At 37.3% G+C, this 20,777-nt stretch overlaps 1 protein-coding gene across 47 annotated transcripts in view; it reads left to right on the forward strand.

Annotated features, from left to right (window-relative positions):
- Window positions 1–20,777, forward strand: part of LOC145547098 (uncharacterized) — a 745,699-nt gene that overhangs the window by 149,113 nt on the left and 575,809 nt on the right. For 34 of the 47 annotated variants that reach the window (XR_014083532.1, XR_014083562.1, XR_014083555.1 and 31 more), the window contains one exon: window positions 457–566. The exons of 12 other annotated variants lie outside the window; for them this stretch is intronic. Coding sequence is in view for 2 of the 35 variants with exons in the window: in XM_081595820.1 (XP_081451946.1) it covers window positions 562–566 (5 nt within the window). In the remaining 33 variants the exon portion in view is untranslated. Of the gene's footprint in view, window positions 1–456; window positions 2,573–20,777 lie in introns of those variants that run through there. One more of the 47 variants, XR_014083615.1, reaches the window with a different exon arrangement.

Raw genomic sequence — 20,777 nt, forward strand, 5'->3', positions numbered from 1 at the left:
GTATCCCCACAGCCTCACAGTATAGAAACTAAAGCACACTTCAGTGTTACAAAAACAGTAAATTTTGTGCTTTGGTTATCTTTTATATATATATATATGATTAGGAAGTTAAGAAGGAGGCTAACAGTGTCTCTTTTTTAAATTATATAACTGATGATGGAATAGAGCAGATGCATCAGTGATGCCAGAAACTTGACCTCTGTGCACTGGTGCTAAATCAAATGTCAGAGACAGAGTTTTGGATGAAGTAGAAAAGAATACCTTTATTTCTTTGCCAGGCAAAGTGGGGCACAGCAGGCTCCTGCCCTGAAAACTATGTGATCCAATCCTGGAGGATTTGATGAGGAGTTTTACAGCAATAGTTAAAGGGTGGGGTTGCTCTAAGATTAGTTGTGTGCAGGGCCTGCGGTCCTCTCTTCTTGATGAGCTTCTCTGGTTCCTTTAATCTCACCTTAGGTGGTTTCTTGGCTGCTTCTCCCTTGATTAGCAACTGTTTGAATCTACCCTTTGGAACTCGGGGAAGGTCATGAAGGCTGGAGTCTGTTCACGACCGACAAGAAAATGAGGTACAGAAAGTCTTCCATGTCTAGAGCTCCATAGGGCCATACTCGGTTTCACCAACACTTAACACACCTGACTCTAAATCTTTTAAATGCTGCTGTTCATTGTTTCAGAGCATTCCACAGCAAGAATCATTTTAATACTTAAAAGTTAGAAATCTTAAATAATTTAAGCTCAGTTATTCAGTGTTTTGAATGGTTTAGTGCAAGAATCATTTTTAAGTCTTAGAGATAAGAGAGGGCTTATTTTAATCCTGCAAAGCCTTCAAAAGAAAAAAAAAAAATAGTGGAAGAGATAACAGAAATAAAATAGTTAGCTAGGATATATTTTATTTAATAATGAGAAAATCTTATTCTCTGACTACCCCACTTTCTCCAGCTATTAACCAGTAGACTGTCTCCCTAAAGTTCAAACCTCATCCAATCCTGGAGCTACCATGTGTAATACTTGTTAGAAATCACATCCACAACAGCCTGGTTGGGTCTAGAACTAGTATTACTGTCTCAAGCTACCAAGAATTTTACATAATTAGAGTTGCTCATCTGTGTACTCTGAAATGTTATCTCAGTTTTTATAAAATGCCTTTTTATAGTAAGCAGAATAATGCTCTTCCAAGATGTTAACATCCTGATCCCTAATCCATGCTAACGTGTTACATGGCAAAGAGGAATTAAGGTTATAGATAAAATTAAGGGTTCCTCGTAGCTCAGTTGGTAAAGAATCCACCTGCAATGCAGGAGACCCCAGCTCAATTCCTGGGTCAGAAAGATCCACTAGAGAAGGGATAGTCTACCCACCCAGTATTCTTGGGCTTCCCTAGTGGCTTAGCTGGTAAAGAATCCATCTGCAATACAGGAAACCTGGGTTGGATCCCTGGATTAGGAATATCCCCTGGAGAAGGGAAAAGCTACCCACTCCAGTATTCTGGCCTGGAGAATTCCATGGACTGTATAGTGCATGGGGTCGCAAAGAGGTGGACACTACTGAGAGACTTTCACATCACACAATAAGCTGATCTTAAAATTAGAAATTTGTTGTAGATGATCCATATAGATCTTATGAAATCATAAGGACTCTTAAATTGGGAAGAGAGAAACAGAAGTGTCAGAACAGGAAAGATGTCATTGCTGTTACTTGCCATTACTATCTTTAAAGACTGAAGTATTTGGATATCATCTCCTTAGCAATATGTATCATGTGATCAAATCAGATCCAACACTGGGGTGCAGAGAAAGCCAGGTAGAGAGCCATAAATGTTGCTCAGATGGCTGTGATATGGCATGAGCTTCAATGACCCACTTTATTTGTGTGCACACAGCATTCATACTATATAAGAGTTTATTTTATTGAAACAAATTGTCACACTCTGTTGTAGTTCTCATATTCAGGTGAAACTATAGCTACTATTTGGTCAGATACTTTATGTAATTAATTGCAGTCATGGTAGCACAAATGGATTCCACTTTACACATATGGTTCAAACAACAGCCACTTTATGTAGAAATGAATACTTGGAATGGGGCTTTATGATTTGGTGTTATGGAAATCTTGAAATGCATTGCGGGAAATAATTTTCACAGATAAATAAGGCAGTGAGAAGAAAGTTTGGTAATGTGGATCTACTATCCCTGTTACTGCTGTCAACTGGTAAGGACACGCTATGTAACAAAATAAAATTCCCACACTCCTCAGCACTAGCACTAGCACTGATTTGTCTCTGAGACAATGAGACATAACCTCCAGGGCAGCCACCCTGTGCTGGGCCTGTTCTTTAGTTTACTAAATAAAAAGAAAATAAATAGAACAAAACACACCAAAATTAGTCTCTCTGTCTATCTCTCTCTTTCTTTCCCCTAGTTAGGAAGGTCTTTTGTTAGACGGAAAAAAAAAAATGTCTGGTTACTACTTTCCAGACAAGAGGGGGAAATTTGGCACTCAATCCTGAGCGAAGGGTGGGGACAGTCAATGGTGTGTCAATTGAGTTCGAATAAAGTAGACCAAAAAAAAAAAAGGCAGAAAAAACAAACGAAGGTCAAGTTTTATGTCCAAAAACATTATACATTCATATATCTTTACACTCTGCTGACATCAATCATCCTTAGATTCAGTCAAGAGCATTTTACTTACTAGGAGCAAAAGGATGATGTGCATTAAGTAGTTAACAATACTGAAGATAGGGACAAGGAACATCATGACCCAAGGACAAAATGTAATCCAAATGCAACATTCTTCCCAGTCAATGCTCACTTTTCTGAATAATGAAATGTAATAGGTTTCTCAAGAGTAGTCAACATGCATGTATTGTTTAAGCCTTTGGCGAATAATTCTGTCCTAATTGAGATGCTAGCAAAAAATCTTTGTAACAGGGAATTTTAATTTTTGAATTATGTTTGTTTTTATATGAATTTCTTGATATTGCTGTATTATAATAAAATAGTCTAATTATGTGATAGCTACCTGATAACATTTTGTGCATTGTGGTAGGTTGCAATAAGAGGAAATATAAGTTAAAACTGAGTCATACCAACAACATTTAGATATTTGTGAAAGAGCAATGTTTTCTATTTTATGTATAGTAATAGCTAGTTTGCTACCACTCTAAACAATAAAACATTTTTAAAGATCTTCAAAAATGATGTTATGCATCAGCAATATGATTTAAGTTTCCAAGCAGAAAAGTTATGCTAAATATTTACATACTAAAATTCACTTTTACGGTACTGTACTATAAAATCAGGGCTTCCCAGGTGGCTCTAGTGGTAAAGAACCTGCCTGCCAATGCAGGAGATGTAAGAGATAAGGGTTTGATGCCTGGGTTGGGAAGATCCCCTGAGGAGGACATGGCAATCCACTTCAGTATTCTTGCCTGGAGAATCCCATGGAGAGAAGACCATAGAGTCCGACACAACTGAAGCGACCTAGCATGCACGGACTATAAAATCATCTTTTTTTCAGACAGCCAGAGACATTGAAATTAGCATACGATATTTCTTTTTTCTTAGATATTCCAGATTAATATGGAGCACCATTTTCTATTTCTGAGTAAGCAAATAATGCTATCACAATTATCTTTTTAAGCCTGATAAAATTGTATCTAGAACTAAAGCTGCCTTAATATATAGTAATACTATATTAACACCGATCAAAATTAACCTAATTACAAAATTAGTTAAATAACAAAATTAACTAAGGCAAAAATTTTAAGACACTTTAAAAAATTACATTTAGAAAGATTTGCTATTATTCTTATATTTAATTGAATAATTAAAGAAATTCTCTAATATAAGTAAACCTACCTTCCTACAAAGTGTCAGTGTTATCCTAAAGTGAAAAAAGAAAGGAAAATCATTTCTCTGTTGTGATTTGTGACTACTGGGAGAGTCTATCTATAGTTAAATTAAACTAAACATATATTGCTGCTGCTGCTGCTAAGTCGCTTTAGTCATGCCCGACTCTGTGCGACCCCATAGACGGCAGCCCACCAGGCTCCACCGTCCCTGAGACATATATTGAATGAGTACTTATTTATAAAACACCAAGGGGAACATAAAGCTAAATATGACAGTGGCTTTATTGTAGTAATAATAGAACACCCATTTTCAGATCTTTAAAAAAATACACGGGAAGCCTATAAGATGCAAGCACATAAAGCTGGATTTGTGGGTGATCTACTGAACCACTTTGCACCACTTTGTCATATGCCAAACCTCCCATTCTTTACGTCCCTAGTCCCGTCTTTCAATCTCATCTTCCTCTTTAATCTCCTTGGACTTCTGCAAACTTTCTTCTTTCAGGCTCCACATCTCTGTAGACTTGGAGTCAGGTTCTTTTCCTCTGCACCACCTACAACTTCCCATAGCCAGGAGATGCTTTTAGCAGCCTTGAGATTCAGAAAACAGGCCTCTTTAAAAGCCAGGTTTATGAAAACATCTGTTAGATGTGGCTTGTAGGATACTTGATTTTCCACTTTATTATAAGACAACAAAAACCTTTTCCCATATTTAATTTTTAAAAATATCTTTTCACATATGATTACAATCAGTTCAGTTCAGTTCAGTCGCTCAGTCGTGTCCGACTCTCTGCGACCCCATGAATTGCAGCACGCCAGGCCTCTCTGTCCATCACCAACTCCCGGAGTCTGCCCAAACCCATGTCCATCGAGTCGGTGATGCCATCCAACCATCTCATCCTCTGTCGTCCCCTTCTCCTCCCGCCCCCAATCCTACCCAGCATTAGGGTCTTTTCCAATGAGTCAACCCTTCGCATGAGGTGGCCAAAGTATTGGAGCTTCAGCTTCAACATCAGACCTTCCAATGAACACCCAGGATTGATCTCTTTTAGGATGGATTGATTGGATCTCCTTGCAGTCCAAGGGACTCTCAAGAGTCTTCTCCAACACCACAGTTCAAAAGCATCAATTCTGCGGCGCTCAGCTTTCTTCACCGTCTAACTCTAGAGGTCTTTAATTTATTTAATTCTAAAATAATTGATTTTATAGTGTGTCAGCTGGGAGAAAAAACATGAAAGAAACCATCAAAAAACGTAATTTCAGCCATCAGTTTAAAATGTCATCTCTCTCAATATCTCTCATTAAAACTGAAAAAAAATTAAGCAATAAGTAGAATAAAAGCAAAAATTAATGAAAGAAATAGATGAAACAAAAAGCTAAATTAATCTACCATGAATCTGCCTTTCCCTTGACAGCAGAGGTGGTGTTTTGTGTTTTGATTTTCAGATATAATCTACTGTTCAGAGATCCTGAGATTTAATAATGGATGCCCTCCATTTTATTGAGGTCACTTAATTAACTAAAAAGGGAAAAAGGAGTGTACAAATCCTCTGAAGCCCTTTCTTGGGTCTTTGTTTCTTCTTGTGTTGAAATGCTTTTCATAAAGGAGAAAAATATTTCTTATTGTTTATACATCTCAGTTCAGTTGCTCAGTTGTGTCCAACTCTTTACGACCTCAATGGACTACAGCACTCCAGGCTTCCCTGTTCATCACCAACTCCTGGAGCTTACTCAAACTCATGTCCATTGAGTCAGTGATGCCAACCAACCATCTCATCCTCTGTTGCCCTCTTCTCTCCTCCTGCCCTCAATCTTTCCCAGCATCAGGGTCTTTTCCAATGAGTCAGTTCTTCGCATCAGGTGGCCAAAGTATTGGAGTTTCAGCTTTAGCCTCAGTCCTTCCAGTGAAAAGTCAGGACTGATTTCCTTTAGGATGGACTGGTTGGATCTCCTCGCAGAACAAGGGACTCTCAAGAGTCTTCCCCAACACCACATTTCAAAAGCATCAATTCTTCAGTGTTCAGCTTTCTTTGTAGAGAGCTTGGCTCTCACATCCATACATGATTACTTGAAAAACCACACCTTTGACTAGACAGACCTTTGTTGGCGAAGTTTATACATCTACCTGTGGACTAAAAAAAAAAAGTAGAACATGAGAGTTGTTAAATATTTTATCTGGGGCAAAATGAGAACTATAGCTTGAAAGGCAGAATTTTGAAAGGTGGAGAAACTTCACCAAAAAGAAGTAGGGAGGAAGTCAGTATTATATATGATTTTAGTGGATGGGAGTACATGCAGTCAGGCATTCATTTTGGAAGAGGTTTGCTTCTCTTCAGGAGGAGCAGATGTCTCGGTTAGTGCAAGAACTGGGCTCGTAAAATCTCCTGATAGTACCTAATTATCTAAAGACAGTTTTGCCAGTTTTGCCAGTTTTCCCAGAGCACGGAGTGCCTCATTCCTGATCTCCACTCTGAACTCCTTTCAGGGTGTTGTTGAAGGTCAGTGGCTGCAGTAGCAAGTGACCTAATCTTTTCAGAGGCAGATAGCAGGTGCCACTTTTTAGTTGGCATATCTCAGGGTAGTTAACTAGATACTGAAATTCTGTATTTTTTAATCCTGTGTGTCAGCCTAGATCAATTTTCCCAAAAGAACATAGGGGAATTCTGTTGGACAAATCACTGAAAATTTGACCTTGCAAGCATCTTTTCATTTAGGTTAATGAAAGCTGCATCTTTTCTCAATATGACAGCTTTAGTATTTGCAAGTGATTTTTTACATGTAAATGTAAACATCATGCAATTTTAATTCACTTTTTCTTGCATAATACTCCCCAATGTCAATATTAGTTCTTTGACAATTATATTTTCACTTGTGTAAGAGGTTGAAATGATTATTTTTCTCTTAGTTTACTGAGAATTATATTGTAGGAACAATATATATTTTAATAAAAATAAAACTGTAGAGTCCCATTATTTAAAGCTCCATACTCTGACCAGAAGAACATTCAAAGAACGCATTTCAATTGAAATTATTTTAGTCAGAGATTTAAATAGAGTTAAATAGATAAGGCTTTGAAATGTGGATGTGCTATGTGAGTGTCAAGTAAAAGCAAGCAAACAGGATCCATTTAGAAACACTTATTGAGCACTATCTATGTGACAAGCACTGAGGTAGTCACTGATATTTCATTATGAGCAATACAGAGATGATCATGTTCACCTAAGGATCATTGTCTGTGATAGAGCCATATGCTAAATATCTAATACTAGTTACTTAATCTTACAGATTATTGTTCTTCTGACCTTTCAATAGATTGTGGTTCACCAAATATTGGCATAGAAGCTTTGAAATAGCCAATATTTATGGAATAATTCCATTTTACATTCTGAAAGACCAACCACAATAACAAAATGTAAAAGACAATAGAAGCAAAAAAAAAAAAAATCTAGTCACCGAAGTAAGAGAAGTTGGTGGAATGCCCAAAGGACAGCAAAAAATGAGGTAAGAGGCCTCTGAGTTAGAGATTTAAATGGAAAAGAAACAAAACAGATTGAAATAACAAGTTTAGAACCAGATAAGAGTAGGTTAGTGAGTTAAATTTTGATCTTGATTTAATAAGGTAACTTGCATGCATTCTTCCATGGTAATGATTTCAAATCCTAATAAAAATAATAAATCAGTAGAAGGTGACCTGCTGATGTTTCTCTGTAGCTCTGTGGAAACGGTTTCAAGCAGGTTGTGGGCCAATTCTGGTGAAGGGGAAAAAGGACAGTCTGAATGCTTATGGTAGAGTGTTTATAATGAAGAAACAAATCAGCCAGCTATGAATGAGAAATATCTATGGACAGTAACTCATGAAGCAAGTGATTAGGCTAGAGCATTTAATTGGACTCTTTAAAAAAGGGAAATTCTATCTCCAAACTTAGATAGAATTTGCATCCATGTTAATAAAACATAATTTATAGTATCTTTTAAAAAACAAACACATATATTTGCAGTAGGAATAAGATTTGTTTTGGTAAAAATGTGCAGAATTGGAGAAAGTAATTTTCTGTTGAATAACTCAGTCCACTCTTGCCTTGACTATATAGAGGGGAAATTGTATCTGAGTCATGCTAAGTAATTATAATTATTAATTATAGTTATATATGTGGGAAAATAAAATATTGTGCATGACAGAAATGAGACCAACACTATAAACCACTTTGTTCCAGCATTTCATGTGTCCCACTGATTACATTAAAATTTAATTTGCATAATTGATCTCCAAATACATTGCTTAAACAATTCTTGTTTTTTGGAAAGACATGTATTTAGCAATTTGTACTTACATAATAAGAGACAGCTACTTTGAGAAGAAGTAAACAATGGAGTGATTTTTCCCTCTGATATAGTAATTTTATAACAAACCACTGCAGAGATCATTGTGATTTGTTAAAATGAAAAGTGTTAAATCAAACCATTTGATTAATATTAGTAAATGTTTTCTATCCTGGGTTCTTCCTCACATCTTTATTCATAATTTAAGGTAACCCACAAATTATTCTCACTTGACAATTATCCATTCACTGAAAGTTACTGATGACAGAGTAATGTTGAAGCCTAATAATTAAAATAAAGAGAAAACTGATTTGTTTATCCCCTTCAAGCAAGTTTTTACTGACTGCCAACTACATACCAGGCAGTATTCCAAGTAAGGTGAACAAAAAAAGAAAAAATCAGCAGATGAAATCTATGCCCTTCAAGAGACTTACAGGTTAGCTGTGTGAGAGATGTGTAATAAATATCTAATAAATATAGTGATAAATAATTACTCAGAATGAAGCAAGAAAAGAAAATAAAGAATATGTGTAAGAGTGATAAGGTATTAGGCAGAGAGGTCAGCAAAGACTTCACAAGAGAGTAATGTCTGTACAAAGACCTATTATTAAGTGAGGAAGCAAGTCATACTATTATGCAAAGGCTCTGAAGTGACAGCAAGCTTGGTGGATATGCATTAGCTGTGTATGAGGATGCAGTTTTTCCCAGTAGCTGGTATTGTTATTGTATTAATCTCTTAAGTCTACTGTAACAAAATATCACAGATTGAGTGGCTCACACAACAGAAATTTATTTATTTCATGAATCTGTAGTCTGAAAGTCTGAAATCAAGATATCCACAGGGTTGTTTTCTTCTCCTGGGCTTGTTAGTGTCCTTTCTTCTCCCTGTGATCTCATCTTGTGTCTCTGCTATCATGTGTGTCTGTGTCCAAATCTTCTTATAAAGACTCCAGTCATACTGGATTCAGATTACCATAATCACCTCATTTTAAAGATGCTTGCTTCCTGGAAGAAAAGCTATGACAAACCTAGACAGCATGTTAAAAACCAGAGACATCACTTTGCCAATAAAGGTCCACATAGTCAAAGCTGTTTTTTTTTTCAGTAGTCATGTATGGATGTGAGATTTGGACTGTAAAAAAGGCTGAGTGCTGAAGGAGTGATGCTTTTAAATTGTGGTGCTGGAGAACACTCTTGAGAGTCCCTTTGACAGCAAGGAGATCAAACCAGTCAATCCTAAAGGAAATCAACCCTGAATTGAAAAGACTAATTCTGAAGTTGAAGCTCTGATACTTTGGCCACCTGACGCAAAGAACCAACTCATTGGAAAAGACCCTGATGCTGGGAAATATCAAAAGCGGGAGGAGAAGGGGATGACAGAGGATGAGATGATTCGATGGCATCACTGATGCAAGGGACATGAGTTTGGGCAAACTCCAGGAGATAGTGAAGGACAAGAAAGCTTGGTGTGCTGCAGTCCATGGGGTCGCAAAGAGTTAGACATGACTTAGTGACCGAACAACAATGACAACCTCTTTAAAGACCCTCTCTCCAAATACAGTCACATTCTGAGGTACTGGAAATTAGAACTTCAACTTATGAATTTTGATGGACTCAATTCGGCTCATAAGAGCAGTCTTTTCAATTTTAACTTTCCTGGTGGAAATTATCCCTCTATAGTTCCAGTTTACATTTACCTGATGACCAGTGAGGTTAAGGACTTTTTTACATGTTTAGTAGTGCTTTATATAACCTTTTATGTCAAGTTCAGGGTTAATTACTTTGCCCATTTTTCTATTATGTTATCTTTTTTTCATTAATTATAGAACTTCTTTATATCTTCTGGATGTGAACATTTTGTCAAATATGACATGGATATTTTTATTAATTCTGTCACTTGATTTTTATTATCTGATTAGAATCTTTTGCAAAATGGAAACTCTTGTTTTTAATGTAGTCCAAATCATCAATTTTTTTCTCTAGGATTATTCTTTATTTTGTCCAATGTAAGAAATTTCTGAATCCTCTCCAAATCACAAAAATATTCTGTTTTCCTTAAGAAGTTTAACTGCTTTACATTTCAGAGTTATGTCCATAATCCAATTATACTTGATTTTATTTAGAGTATAGTTGTAGCTGTGGTACAGTCAGATTTTTCCCATATTATATCTAATTATTCAGCATCATTTACCAAAAAGACCATTCTTTCCTCACTGTATTTCAGTAATTATTTTGATGTATTCAGTGATTATATATGTATGGCTCTTTTTCTGCATACTTTTCTTTTCCATTGGTCAATTTTTCAAAAGAAGGCTGAGTACTGAAGAAGTGATGCTTTTGAACTGTGGTGATCCATTTCTATGGATCAATGCCATTATTTCTTAAATTTTGTAAATTTGAAATTCGTTGAATAAATTAAATTTTGCCTCATAGTCATTTCATCTAGAAAATAAAGACAACCTTTATGCATTCCCACACTATTTTATGTTGTTAACTTAATAATGTAGCATAAACTACCAATATATTTTGTATATGACTGGTGAATTTGAAAATATTACTACTTAGTTATCTAGAACTATATTTTTTAGGTTATTTACAAGTATGCTTCTTGAGTTTCTCATTAAAATATTTCCACAAGGTATTTGGGTATTATTTGTTCCATTTTATACCCAAGTAAACCAAATTTAATTACTTTACCTAATGTGAGATGAATCGTTATTCAAAATTAGATTTCAGTCTGTTTTCTCATTCTGTTGTTTAACCAGTGAGGCAGGATGCCATTTTAAGCCATCTTCCTTAAGAAAATAGAAAGATGTGCTCCTGTGATCAAATATTGTTTGCAGATTCCCAGTAACTCAATTTACGGTTAACAAAACTCTGAATTTCGTTACTAACTAACTAACATGTGCTTAGATGAGTCATGCCTCATGATAAAACATATTCAGTTATATCTCAGTAATTTAATTGAGTCAAATAATAACATGTCATAGAACCTAAATGTGGAAGATTTCAGATTCTGCTTTCCTGTCTCTCTTCAATTACCAAATCACACTAATCACCATTACTGTTCAAACTGACATCTGCATCTTCTGGAGTATTTATCTTACTCTGAGGATTCAGTCTAGTGGCTCCATTTGCATTTTTATCCATATCTCAGAAGCAATCACATTCCATGTTTGGATCCCTCTGAATGTGAAATATATAACCCTCCAATTCTACCATATGCCAGCATCTGCTTTATTCCAAGTTGTTTCTCTGTAATACTAATCACATATTTCCTGTATTTATTTGGTCTTTGTGTGTTTCCCAAAGGTATTTAAATAACTACATGTTCTAATCTGTGTATTTATTGGATGTTATTAGAAGAGACAAATAATTAAATCTAAGATATTGCTTCCACTGGTGACTTTGTGTTCAACTTACAATCCTACAATCAAATATACCTGGGAGATTTATGTATAAATCATATAAATCATATAGACATAGGGTGTATGTATATACACACACATATAACAATTCTCATATTTTTGATTACTGATTACTTCACCCATTATTCAATTATTTTCTTTATTCATTTATATATTTTTATTTAGCAGTCTCATTTTTCTCAGCCTTAATCATTTCTTTTTTCTTTTTCTTGGAATTTTTTAAGTTTTTCAGAAAGTTAGATCTCAGAATCATGTGTTTTCATGGCCACTATTGATTATAATATTTTATTTATTACTTGACTTTATGCTTCTTCATTATCTCCATCTCAAAATTTAGTTTTGCATGTTGAGCTGCTATAACTTAGTAACACAGTCGATATTTTTAAGAAAGAGAATCTCTGAGAAAAATCCACTAAAGGAAAATCAAAGTGCCCTCAGAATTGTAGTTTACACTTCATCAGTATTTAACATGACTTTTAAATTTTGAGACTCAAAATTCCTTTTAAATTTGTGTGCAGTGGTATTGGACAATTCATAACTGAAGATTCCATGGTATTCTTGGAAAAAGATGCCTACCTATATGTAATGAATTTTAAAAATCATGTGTATATAATATCTGGCATGGTTTAATGGTTAAAAAACAAATAATTATGCTACTGTTATTAAGCTCATTTGACTAAACAAGGAGTCATATTATGATGGTGGATTTATATTGCATATACCTCATCCTTATTTGGAATATGGCATTTCTAAATAAGATGACACAAAATTGATCTTCATCACAGTTGGAGTTATACCAACCACATATACAAAACATACATGGAAATACACATGTTCCTGTGTGGGACTGGGCATTTTAATGGTATATCTGGCTGAAACCATGACTTTTCAATAATTATTTCTTATTTGAAAAAATTCTCATTACTACCTTGAAGACAGTCATTACAAAGTTTCTCTCTCATATATTAAACTTTCTCCCCTACCCCACATGAAAGTTCTCTCACATTTTCTTCTTCCCCTGTCTCAGCAAATAATACTAGAATATACTTTAGAAAGGGATAAATAAGGATATTCATACTTAGTAAACTACCCAAGAGAGGTTATTGTCATTTCTCTAGTTAGCTGTAACTGTTTTTCAGTAGATTCAGGTTTCTTTACTTTATTTTACTTTGGAATAAAGTTGATTTATTATGTTGTGTTAGTTTCAAGTTCATAGCACAGTCATTCAGTTATGCATTTGTGTATTTTAATCAGTTCAATCACTCAGTTATGTCTAACTATATGCAACCCCATGGGCTGCAGCACGAGAGGCTTCCCTGTCCAACACCAATTCCTGGAGCTTACTCTAACTCATGTTCATCGAGTTGGTGATACCATCCACCATCTCATCCTCTGTCATCCCCTTCTCCTCCTGCCTCCAATCTTTCCCAGGATCAGTACTTTACACCTGGTGGCCAAAGTATTGCAGCTTCATCATCAGCATCAGTCCTTCCAATGAATATTCAGGACTGATTTCCTTTAGGATTGACTGACTGGATCTTCTTGCAGTCCAAGAGACTCTCAAGAGTTTTCTCCAAAACCACTGTTCAAAAGCATCAATTCTTTGGTGCTCAGCTTTCCTTATAGTCCAATTTTCACATCCATACATGACTACTGAAAAACCATGGCTTTGACTAGATGGACCTTTGTTGGCAAATAATGTCTCTGCTTTTTAATATGCTGTCTAGGTTTGTCATAGCTTTTCTTCCAAGGAGCAAGCATCTTTTAATTTCATGGCTGCAGTCACCATCTGCAGTGATTTTGGAGCCACCAAAAATAAAGTCTCTCACTGTTTCCATTGCTTCCCCATCTATTTTTTATGAAGTGATGGGACTGATGCCATGATCTTCGTTTTTTGAATGTTGAGTTTTAAGCCAGCTTTTTCACTCTCCTCTTTCACTTTCATCAAGAGGCTCATTAGTTCCTCTTCACTTCCTACCACAAGGGTGGTATCACCTGTATATCTGAGGTTATTGATATTTCTCCCAGCAATCTTGATTCTAGCTTGTGCTTCCTCCAGTTCAGCATTTTGCATAATGTACCCTGCATATAAGTTAAGTAAGCAAGGTGACAATGTACAGCCTTAATGTACTCCTTTCCTCATTTGGAACCAGTCCATTGTTCCATGTCTGGTTCTAACTGTTGCTTCTTGACCTGCATATAGATTTCTCAGGAGGCAGGTAAGGTTGTCTGGTATTCCCATGTCTTGAAGAATTTTCCAGTTTGTTGTGATCCACACACTCAAAGGCTTTAGCACAGTCACTGAAGCAGATGTAGATGTTTTTCTGGAACTGTCTTGCTTGTTCTGTGATCCAGTGGATGTTGACAATTTGATCTCTGGTTCCTCTGCCTTTTCTAAATCCAACTTGTACATCTGGAAATTCTCAGTTCATGTAGTATTGAAGCCTAGCTTGGAGAATTCTGAGCATTACTTTGCTAGTGTGTGCATGCATGCATGGTATGCATGCATGCTAATTCGCTTCAGTCATGTCCGACTCTGTGCAACCCCATAGATGGCAGCCCACCAGGCTCCACTGTCCACAGGATTCCCTAGGCAAGAATACTGAAGTGGGTTGCCATTTCCTTCTCCAGCTAGTATGTGAGATGAGTGCAATTGTGTGGTAGTTTAAACATTCTTTGGCATTGCCTTTCTTTGGGGTTGGACTGAAAACTGAGCTTTTCCAATCCTGTGGCCACTGCTGACTTTTTCAAATTTGCTGGCGTATAGAGTGCAGCACTTTCACAGCATCATCTTTTAGGATTTGAAATAGCTCAACTGGAATTGCATCATCTCCACTAGCTTTATTCGTAGTGATGTTTCCTAAGGCCCACTTGACTTTGCACTCTAGGATGTCTGGCTCTAGGTGAGTGATCACACCATCATGGTTATCTGGGTCATTAAGATATTCTTAGTATAGTTCTTCTATGTATTCTTGCCACCACTTCTTAATATCTACTGCTTCTGTTAGGTCCATATGATTTCTGTTCTTTATTGTGCCATCTTTGCATGAAATGTTCCCTTGGTATCTCTAATTGTCTTGAAGAATTCTCTAGTCTTCCCATTCTATTGTTTTCCTCTATTTCTTTGCACTGATCACTTAGGAAGGCTTTCTTATCTCCTTGCTATTCCTTGGAACTCTGCATTCAGATGGGTATTTCTTTCCTTTTCTCCTTTGCCTTTAGCTTCTCTTCTTTTCTCAGCCATTTGTAAGGTCTCCTCAGACAAACATTTTGCCTTTTTGCGTTTCTTCTTCTTGGGGATGATTTTGATCACTGCCTCCTGTACAATGTTACAAACCTCTGTCCATAGTTCTTCAGGCACTCTATCAGATCTAATCCCTTGAATCTATTTTTCACTTCCACTGTATAATTGTAAGGGATTTGGTTTAGGTCATAGCTGAATGCTCTAGTGGTTTTCCCTGTGTGCTGTGCTTAGTTGCTCAGTTATGTCCAACTCGTTGCGACCGCATGGACTATAGCCCACCAGGCTTCTCTGTCCATGGAGATTCTCCAGGCCAGAATACCGGAATGGGTTGCCATGCCCTCCTCCAGGGGATCTTCTGAACCCATGGATTGAACCCAGGTCTCCTGCATTGCAGGGAGATTCTTTACCATCTGAGCCACCAGGGAAGCCTACTTTTTTAGTGGTTTTCCCTACTTTTTTTCAATTTAAGTCTGAATTTTGCAATAAGGAGTTCATGATCTAGCCACAGTCATATCCTGGTCTTGTTTTTGAGGACTGTATAGAGCGTCTCCCTCTTTGGCTATAAAGAATATAATCGGTCTGATTTTGATATTGACCATCTGGTGATGTCTATGTGTAGAGTCATCTTTTGTGTTGTTGGAAGAGGGTGTTTGCTATGATCAGTGCTCCACATTCTGCTTTCAGATTCTTTTCCCACTTAGGTTATTCACATAGTATTGAGTAAGAGTTCCCTGTGTTATACAGTAGTGGATCCTTCTTGGTTATCTTTTATAGATAGTAGTGTGTATATGTCAATCCCAAACTCCTAATTTATCCCTCCCACCCACTTTTCCTCTTTGGTAACCATAAGTTTGTTTTTTTATATCTGTGAGTCTGTTTCTCTCTTAAAAATAAGTTCATTGTTTTTAAGATTCCACATATAAGTTACATCATACGATGTTTGTCTCTGTCTGACTTCTTTTGCTTAGTATGCTATAATCTTTAGGTTCATCTGTGTGGTACAAATGGCATTATTACATTCTTTTTATGGCCGAGTAATATTCCTTTGTATATATGTACCACGTCTTCTTTATCCACTCATATGTCAATGGACATTTAGGTTGTTTCCATGTGTTGTCTACTGTAAACAGTGCTAGAGTGGATTCTGGGGTGCACATATCTTCCCAAAGTATGGTTTTCTCTGGATATATGCCCAGGAGAGGGATTGCTTGATCATATTGGTCTATTTTTAGTTTTTTAAGAAACTTGCAAAGTCTTCTCCAGGCTGTATGAGCTTATATTCCTACCTACAGTATAGGAGGGCTCCCTTTTCTTCATACCCTCTCGAGTATTTGTTTACAGACTTTTTGATGATGGCCATTCTGAATGAAGTGATACCTCACTGTAGTTTTGATTTGCATTTTTCTAATAATTAGAGATGTTGAAAATCTTTTCATGAACTTTTTGGCCATCTGTATGTCTTCTTCAGAGAAATGTCTATTTAGATCTGCCTATATTTTGATTGAGTTTTGGTTTTTCTTTTTTATATTGAATTGCATAAGCTGTTCATATATCTTAGAGATCCATCCCTTGTCAGTTGCATTGTTTACAAATGTTAATATTTTCTCTCATTCTGACAGCCTCCAGGAGAGCTTACACAGAGGAATACTTGCTGGTACCTGTGGGTTATCTTTTCTGTGTGTGTGTGTGGTTTCTTTTTTCTGCAAAAGCTTTTTTTAATTAGATCCCATTTATTTATTTTTGCTTTTATTTTCATTACTCTAGGAAGGGGATCCAGAAAGATTTTGCTGTGATCTATGTCAAAGAGTGTTCTGCCTATGTTTTTTCTAGGAGTTACATAGTATCTGGTCTTACAGTTAGATCTTTAATCCATTTTGAGTTTAATATTGTGTATGGTGTTAGAGAACATTCTAATTTCATTCTTCTAGGTGTTCAGTTCAGTTCAGTTCAGTCACTCAGTCGTGTCCGACTCTCTGCGACCCCATGAATTGCAGCACGCCAGGCCTCTCTGTCCATCACCAACTCCCGGAGTCTACCCAAACCCATGTTCATCGAGTCGGTGATGCCATCCAACCATCTCATCCTCTGTCGTCCCCTTCTCCTCCCGCCCCCAATCCTACCCAGCATTAGGGTCTTTTCCAATGAGTCAACCCTTCACATGAGGTGGCCAAAGTATTGGAGCTTCAGCTTCAACATCAGACCTTCCAATGAACACCCAGGATTGATCTCTTTTAGGATGGATTGATTGGATCTCCTTGCAGTCCAAGAAACTCTCAAGAGTCTTCTCCAACACCACAGTTCAAAAGCATCAATTCTGCGGCGCTCAGCTTTCTTCACCGTCCAACTCTCACATCCATACATGACCACTGGAAAAACCATAGTCTTGACTAGACGGACTTTTGTTGGCAAAGTAATGTCTCTGCTTTTAAACATGCTATCTAGGTTGGCCATAACCTTCCTTCCAAGGAGTAAGCATCTTTAATTTCATGGCTGCAGTCACCATTAGCAGTGATTCTGGAGCCCAAAAAAGTAAAGTCTGACACTGTTTCCACTGTTTCCCCATCTGTTTCCCATGGAGTGATGGGACCAGATGCCATGATCTTAGTTTTCTGAACGTTGAGCTTTAAGCCAACTTTTTCACTCTCCTCCCTCACCTTCATCAAGAGGCTCTTTAGTTCTTCTTCACTTTCTGCCATAAGGGTGGTGTCATCCGCATATCTGAGGTTATTGATATTTCTCCCGGCAATCTTGATTCCAGCTTGTGTTTCTTCCAGCTCAGCGTTTCTCATGATGTACTCTGCATATAAGTTAAATAAGCAGGGTGACAATATACAGCCTTAACGTACTCCTTTTCCTATTTGGAACCAGTCTGTTGTTCTAGGTGTAGTAGTCCAGTTTTCCCAACACCATTTATTGAAGATACTATCTTTTTTTTCCATTGTATGTTCTTACTTCCTTGGTCATAGGTTAAATGACCGTAGATTCATAGGTTTATTTTGGGCATTCTGTCTTGTTCCTTTGATCTACAAATCTTTCCTTGTGCTAATACCATACTCTTTTGGTTGCTGTAGCTTTTTAGTATTGTCTGAAGTCAGGAGGTCTGATGCCTGCAGCTTTATGTTTTCTTTCTCAGGATTGCTTTAGCTAGTCAGGGTCTTTTGTGTCTCCATACAAATTTTAAGACCTTTTTGTTCTAGGTCTGTAAAGAGTGACAGTAGTCATTTGATAGTGCTGGGGGAGGGGGGCAGGTCTTGGTGCCAAAATTTCAGCCTCCAGGAGAGCCTTCACAGAGGAGTACTCTCTGCTGCTAGTGTCTTTGTCCTCACAATGAGCCCAGCTGCACACTGCTTCCTCAGGAGATCCTTCAACTCTAGCATGTAGGTCTGGCCCAGGCTCCTATGAAGTCATTGTTTTTTCCCCCAGATCCCAGTGTGCACAAGACATTATATGTGCCCTACAAGAGTGGTGTTTCTTTTGCCCTCATTCCTATGGACTCCCTGCAATCAAACTCCCCTAGCCTTCAAAGCCAGATGCACTGGGGGCTCCTCCTCCCAATGTCAGGCTCCCAGTCTGGGGAGCCTGACATGGGGATCAGAACTCTCCTATGGGAGAACCTCTGCAATATAATTATTTTCCAATTTGTGGGTCACACACATGGCAGATGAGATTTGATTATATCGCAAATGTGGCACTCCTACCATCTCATTGTGGCTTCTTATTGTCTTTGGATGTACAATATCTTTTGGGATAGATTCCAGTCTTTTTTTATTGATAGTCATTCAGCAGTTAGTTGTAATTTCAGTGTTTTCTTGAGAAAGGTTAACTCAAGTCCTTCTGTTACCATCTCATTCCAACCTGCAGAACCGGGTTGTGTTTCTGGAAAGTAGAATTAGATATTTAACTTACAGAAAATTTATCTGAAAATGCTCTTGAGAAGAAAGTATAAGTGGACAGAAAGGGAAGCTGAACAACAATTTAGGCCCAGGAACAGCTACTGCATATACCATAGAAAGCTCTGGACCTAAAGTGGGCTGGAATTAGAATTGCTTTGAATTGGACCTTTATCACCTTGCCTTGAACATCATTGGAATGCAGCCCTGATCTTTGTAGAGGTAATACTCTGCATCTGCAACAATTCCTCAAGGGCCTGACAGCTGAAGGCTGTTTACAGCAATGCCCAAGAGGTATGACAACAAATTCTTCCTTGAAGAAAGAACTGGGTGAAAAACATATTGCTATGCCTACCATACTGCTATTGGAAATGATGTAAAATTATGGTGATTAGAATAAGCCCCACTGGTAGAGATATTACTCCTAAATTGCTCTTCTAAATTCTAGTGATCCTTTAAAAGATGTGGTGGCCATATTTTCCCTGCTAACCTAAGGTTGACTTACAGCTAAAGGCCTCTAGAGACATTTCTTTGATGCTCGCATTCTTGAACTCAAACACTGGAAGTCCTCTAGACCTGGAGCTGATAGGTACCTTTAGATTCTAACCTACATGTTTCTTTGTATTAGAAATTTAAGTGGAGTGGATGGATAATACTGACTTCCACTACTACATTATTTAATCTCAAGCTTTATGAGCAGTTCCTATGAGTTACCCCTTCTTTCCTTTCATGAAAATGCATTATCCATACTCTTTCTCCCTCTTAGTTCTTCTCTAACATTATTTGTGAGGATAGAGGATGGGAGAGGAGTACCAGTTTTACTAAAATGACAACACTCAGTAAGCCCATCCAAGGATATATCTGGCCTTTCTGAACCTAAACCTTAAAATAAAATGCATTAAGAAGCACTGTCTTTTTTTTTTTTTTTGGCCAACTGCACGGCATGTGGGATCTTAGTTTCCTGACCAGGGATCGAACACACACCCTCTGCATTGGAAGCACAGAGTCTTAACCACTGGACCACAGGGAAGTCTCTCAACATAGTCTTAATAACAGTTCTCATATTTAATATCAAATGCAATTCTATTACACATTTTTACTTCCATGGTTGTCTCAGCATTTAAGAGATTAATAGGCTGGAGACTAACCATCTGAATTTAACAGAGGTACTTCTTTTTGGAGATGTTTTTAATCATTATTGAATTTAGCTATATAATCTCAAGGTCTGTGAACTGTTTTTACTCTCAGCACTTCTGAGAACAAATGTGTGTTTCTTCGACAGTAAATATCAATTCCCCAAATTTCTGGACACCAACCAGGTATCCTATAATTAAATTCAATTCTGATTCTAATGACCTGGAGATAGCACAAATCCCACATGTTATGGTCTCAGTCCCACAAGACTGCCACCCCACTTCATATGCCAGTCACAAATCTTGGGTTAACATCTATACTTCTAATCATCCACATATTAATTGGGGGGAGGATTCCCAGAGCTCTCTCCTCAAGTTGAATAATTTGCTATGATGGTCTATAGAACTCAAGGAAATACTTTACTTATATTCACTGGCTTATTATAATGGTTATTATAAGGGATGCAAATGAACAGCCAGATGAAGAGCTGCATAGAGTGAGGTCCAGAAGAGTCCCCAGGGGCACTTCTGACCCTATGGAATTTGAGGTTCACCAGTCTCCTAACAAGTAGATATATTCATCAGTCTGGAAGCTCTTCAAACACATAGTTTAGGAGGTTTTATTGAGGTTTTATAATGTAGACATGATTGATTAAATTATTGGACATTGCTGACTAAGCCAGTCTCTAGCCCTTTTCGCCTCCCTAGAGAAAATGAATGGTTCGCTTTGAAAGTTCCAACTCTCTAATCACATGTTGATCTTTCTAGAGACAAGTCCACATTAGGAAGCTATCTGTGGGCCTCTCAGCACCAGTCATCTGCTTAGCATACACAATGACTCTCCTCATCCATTCTGGGGATCTTAAGTATTTTAGAAGCCTCTTGTGTCAGGAACCCAGGACACATATATAT

This window comes from Giraffa tippelskirchi, chromosome 1 (genome assembly GCF_054371585.1).
Source record: "Giraffa tippelskirchi isolate mGirTip1 chromosome 1, T2T-mGirTip1v1.2.pri, whole genome shotgun sequence".
In the NCBI taxonomy this organism is placed as follows: domain Eukaryota; kingdom Metazoa; phylum Chordata; class Mammalia; order Artiodactyla; family Giraffidae; genus Giraffa; species Giraffa tippelskirchi.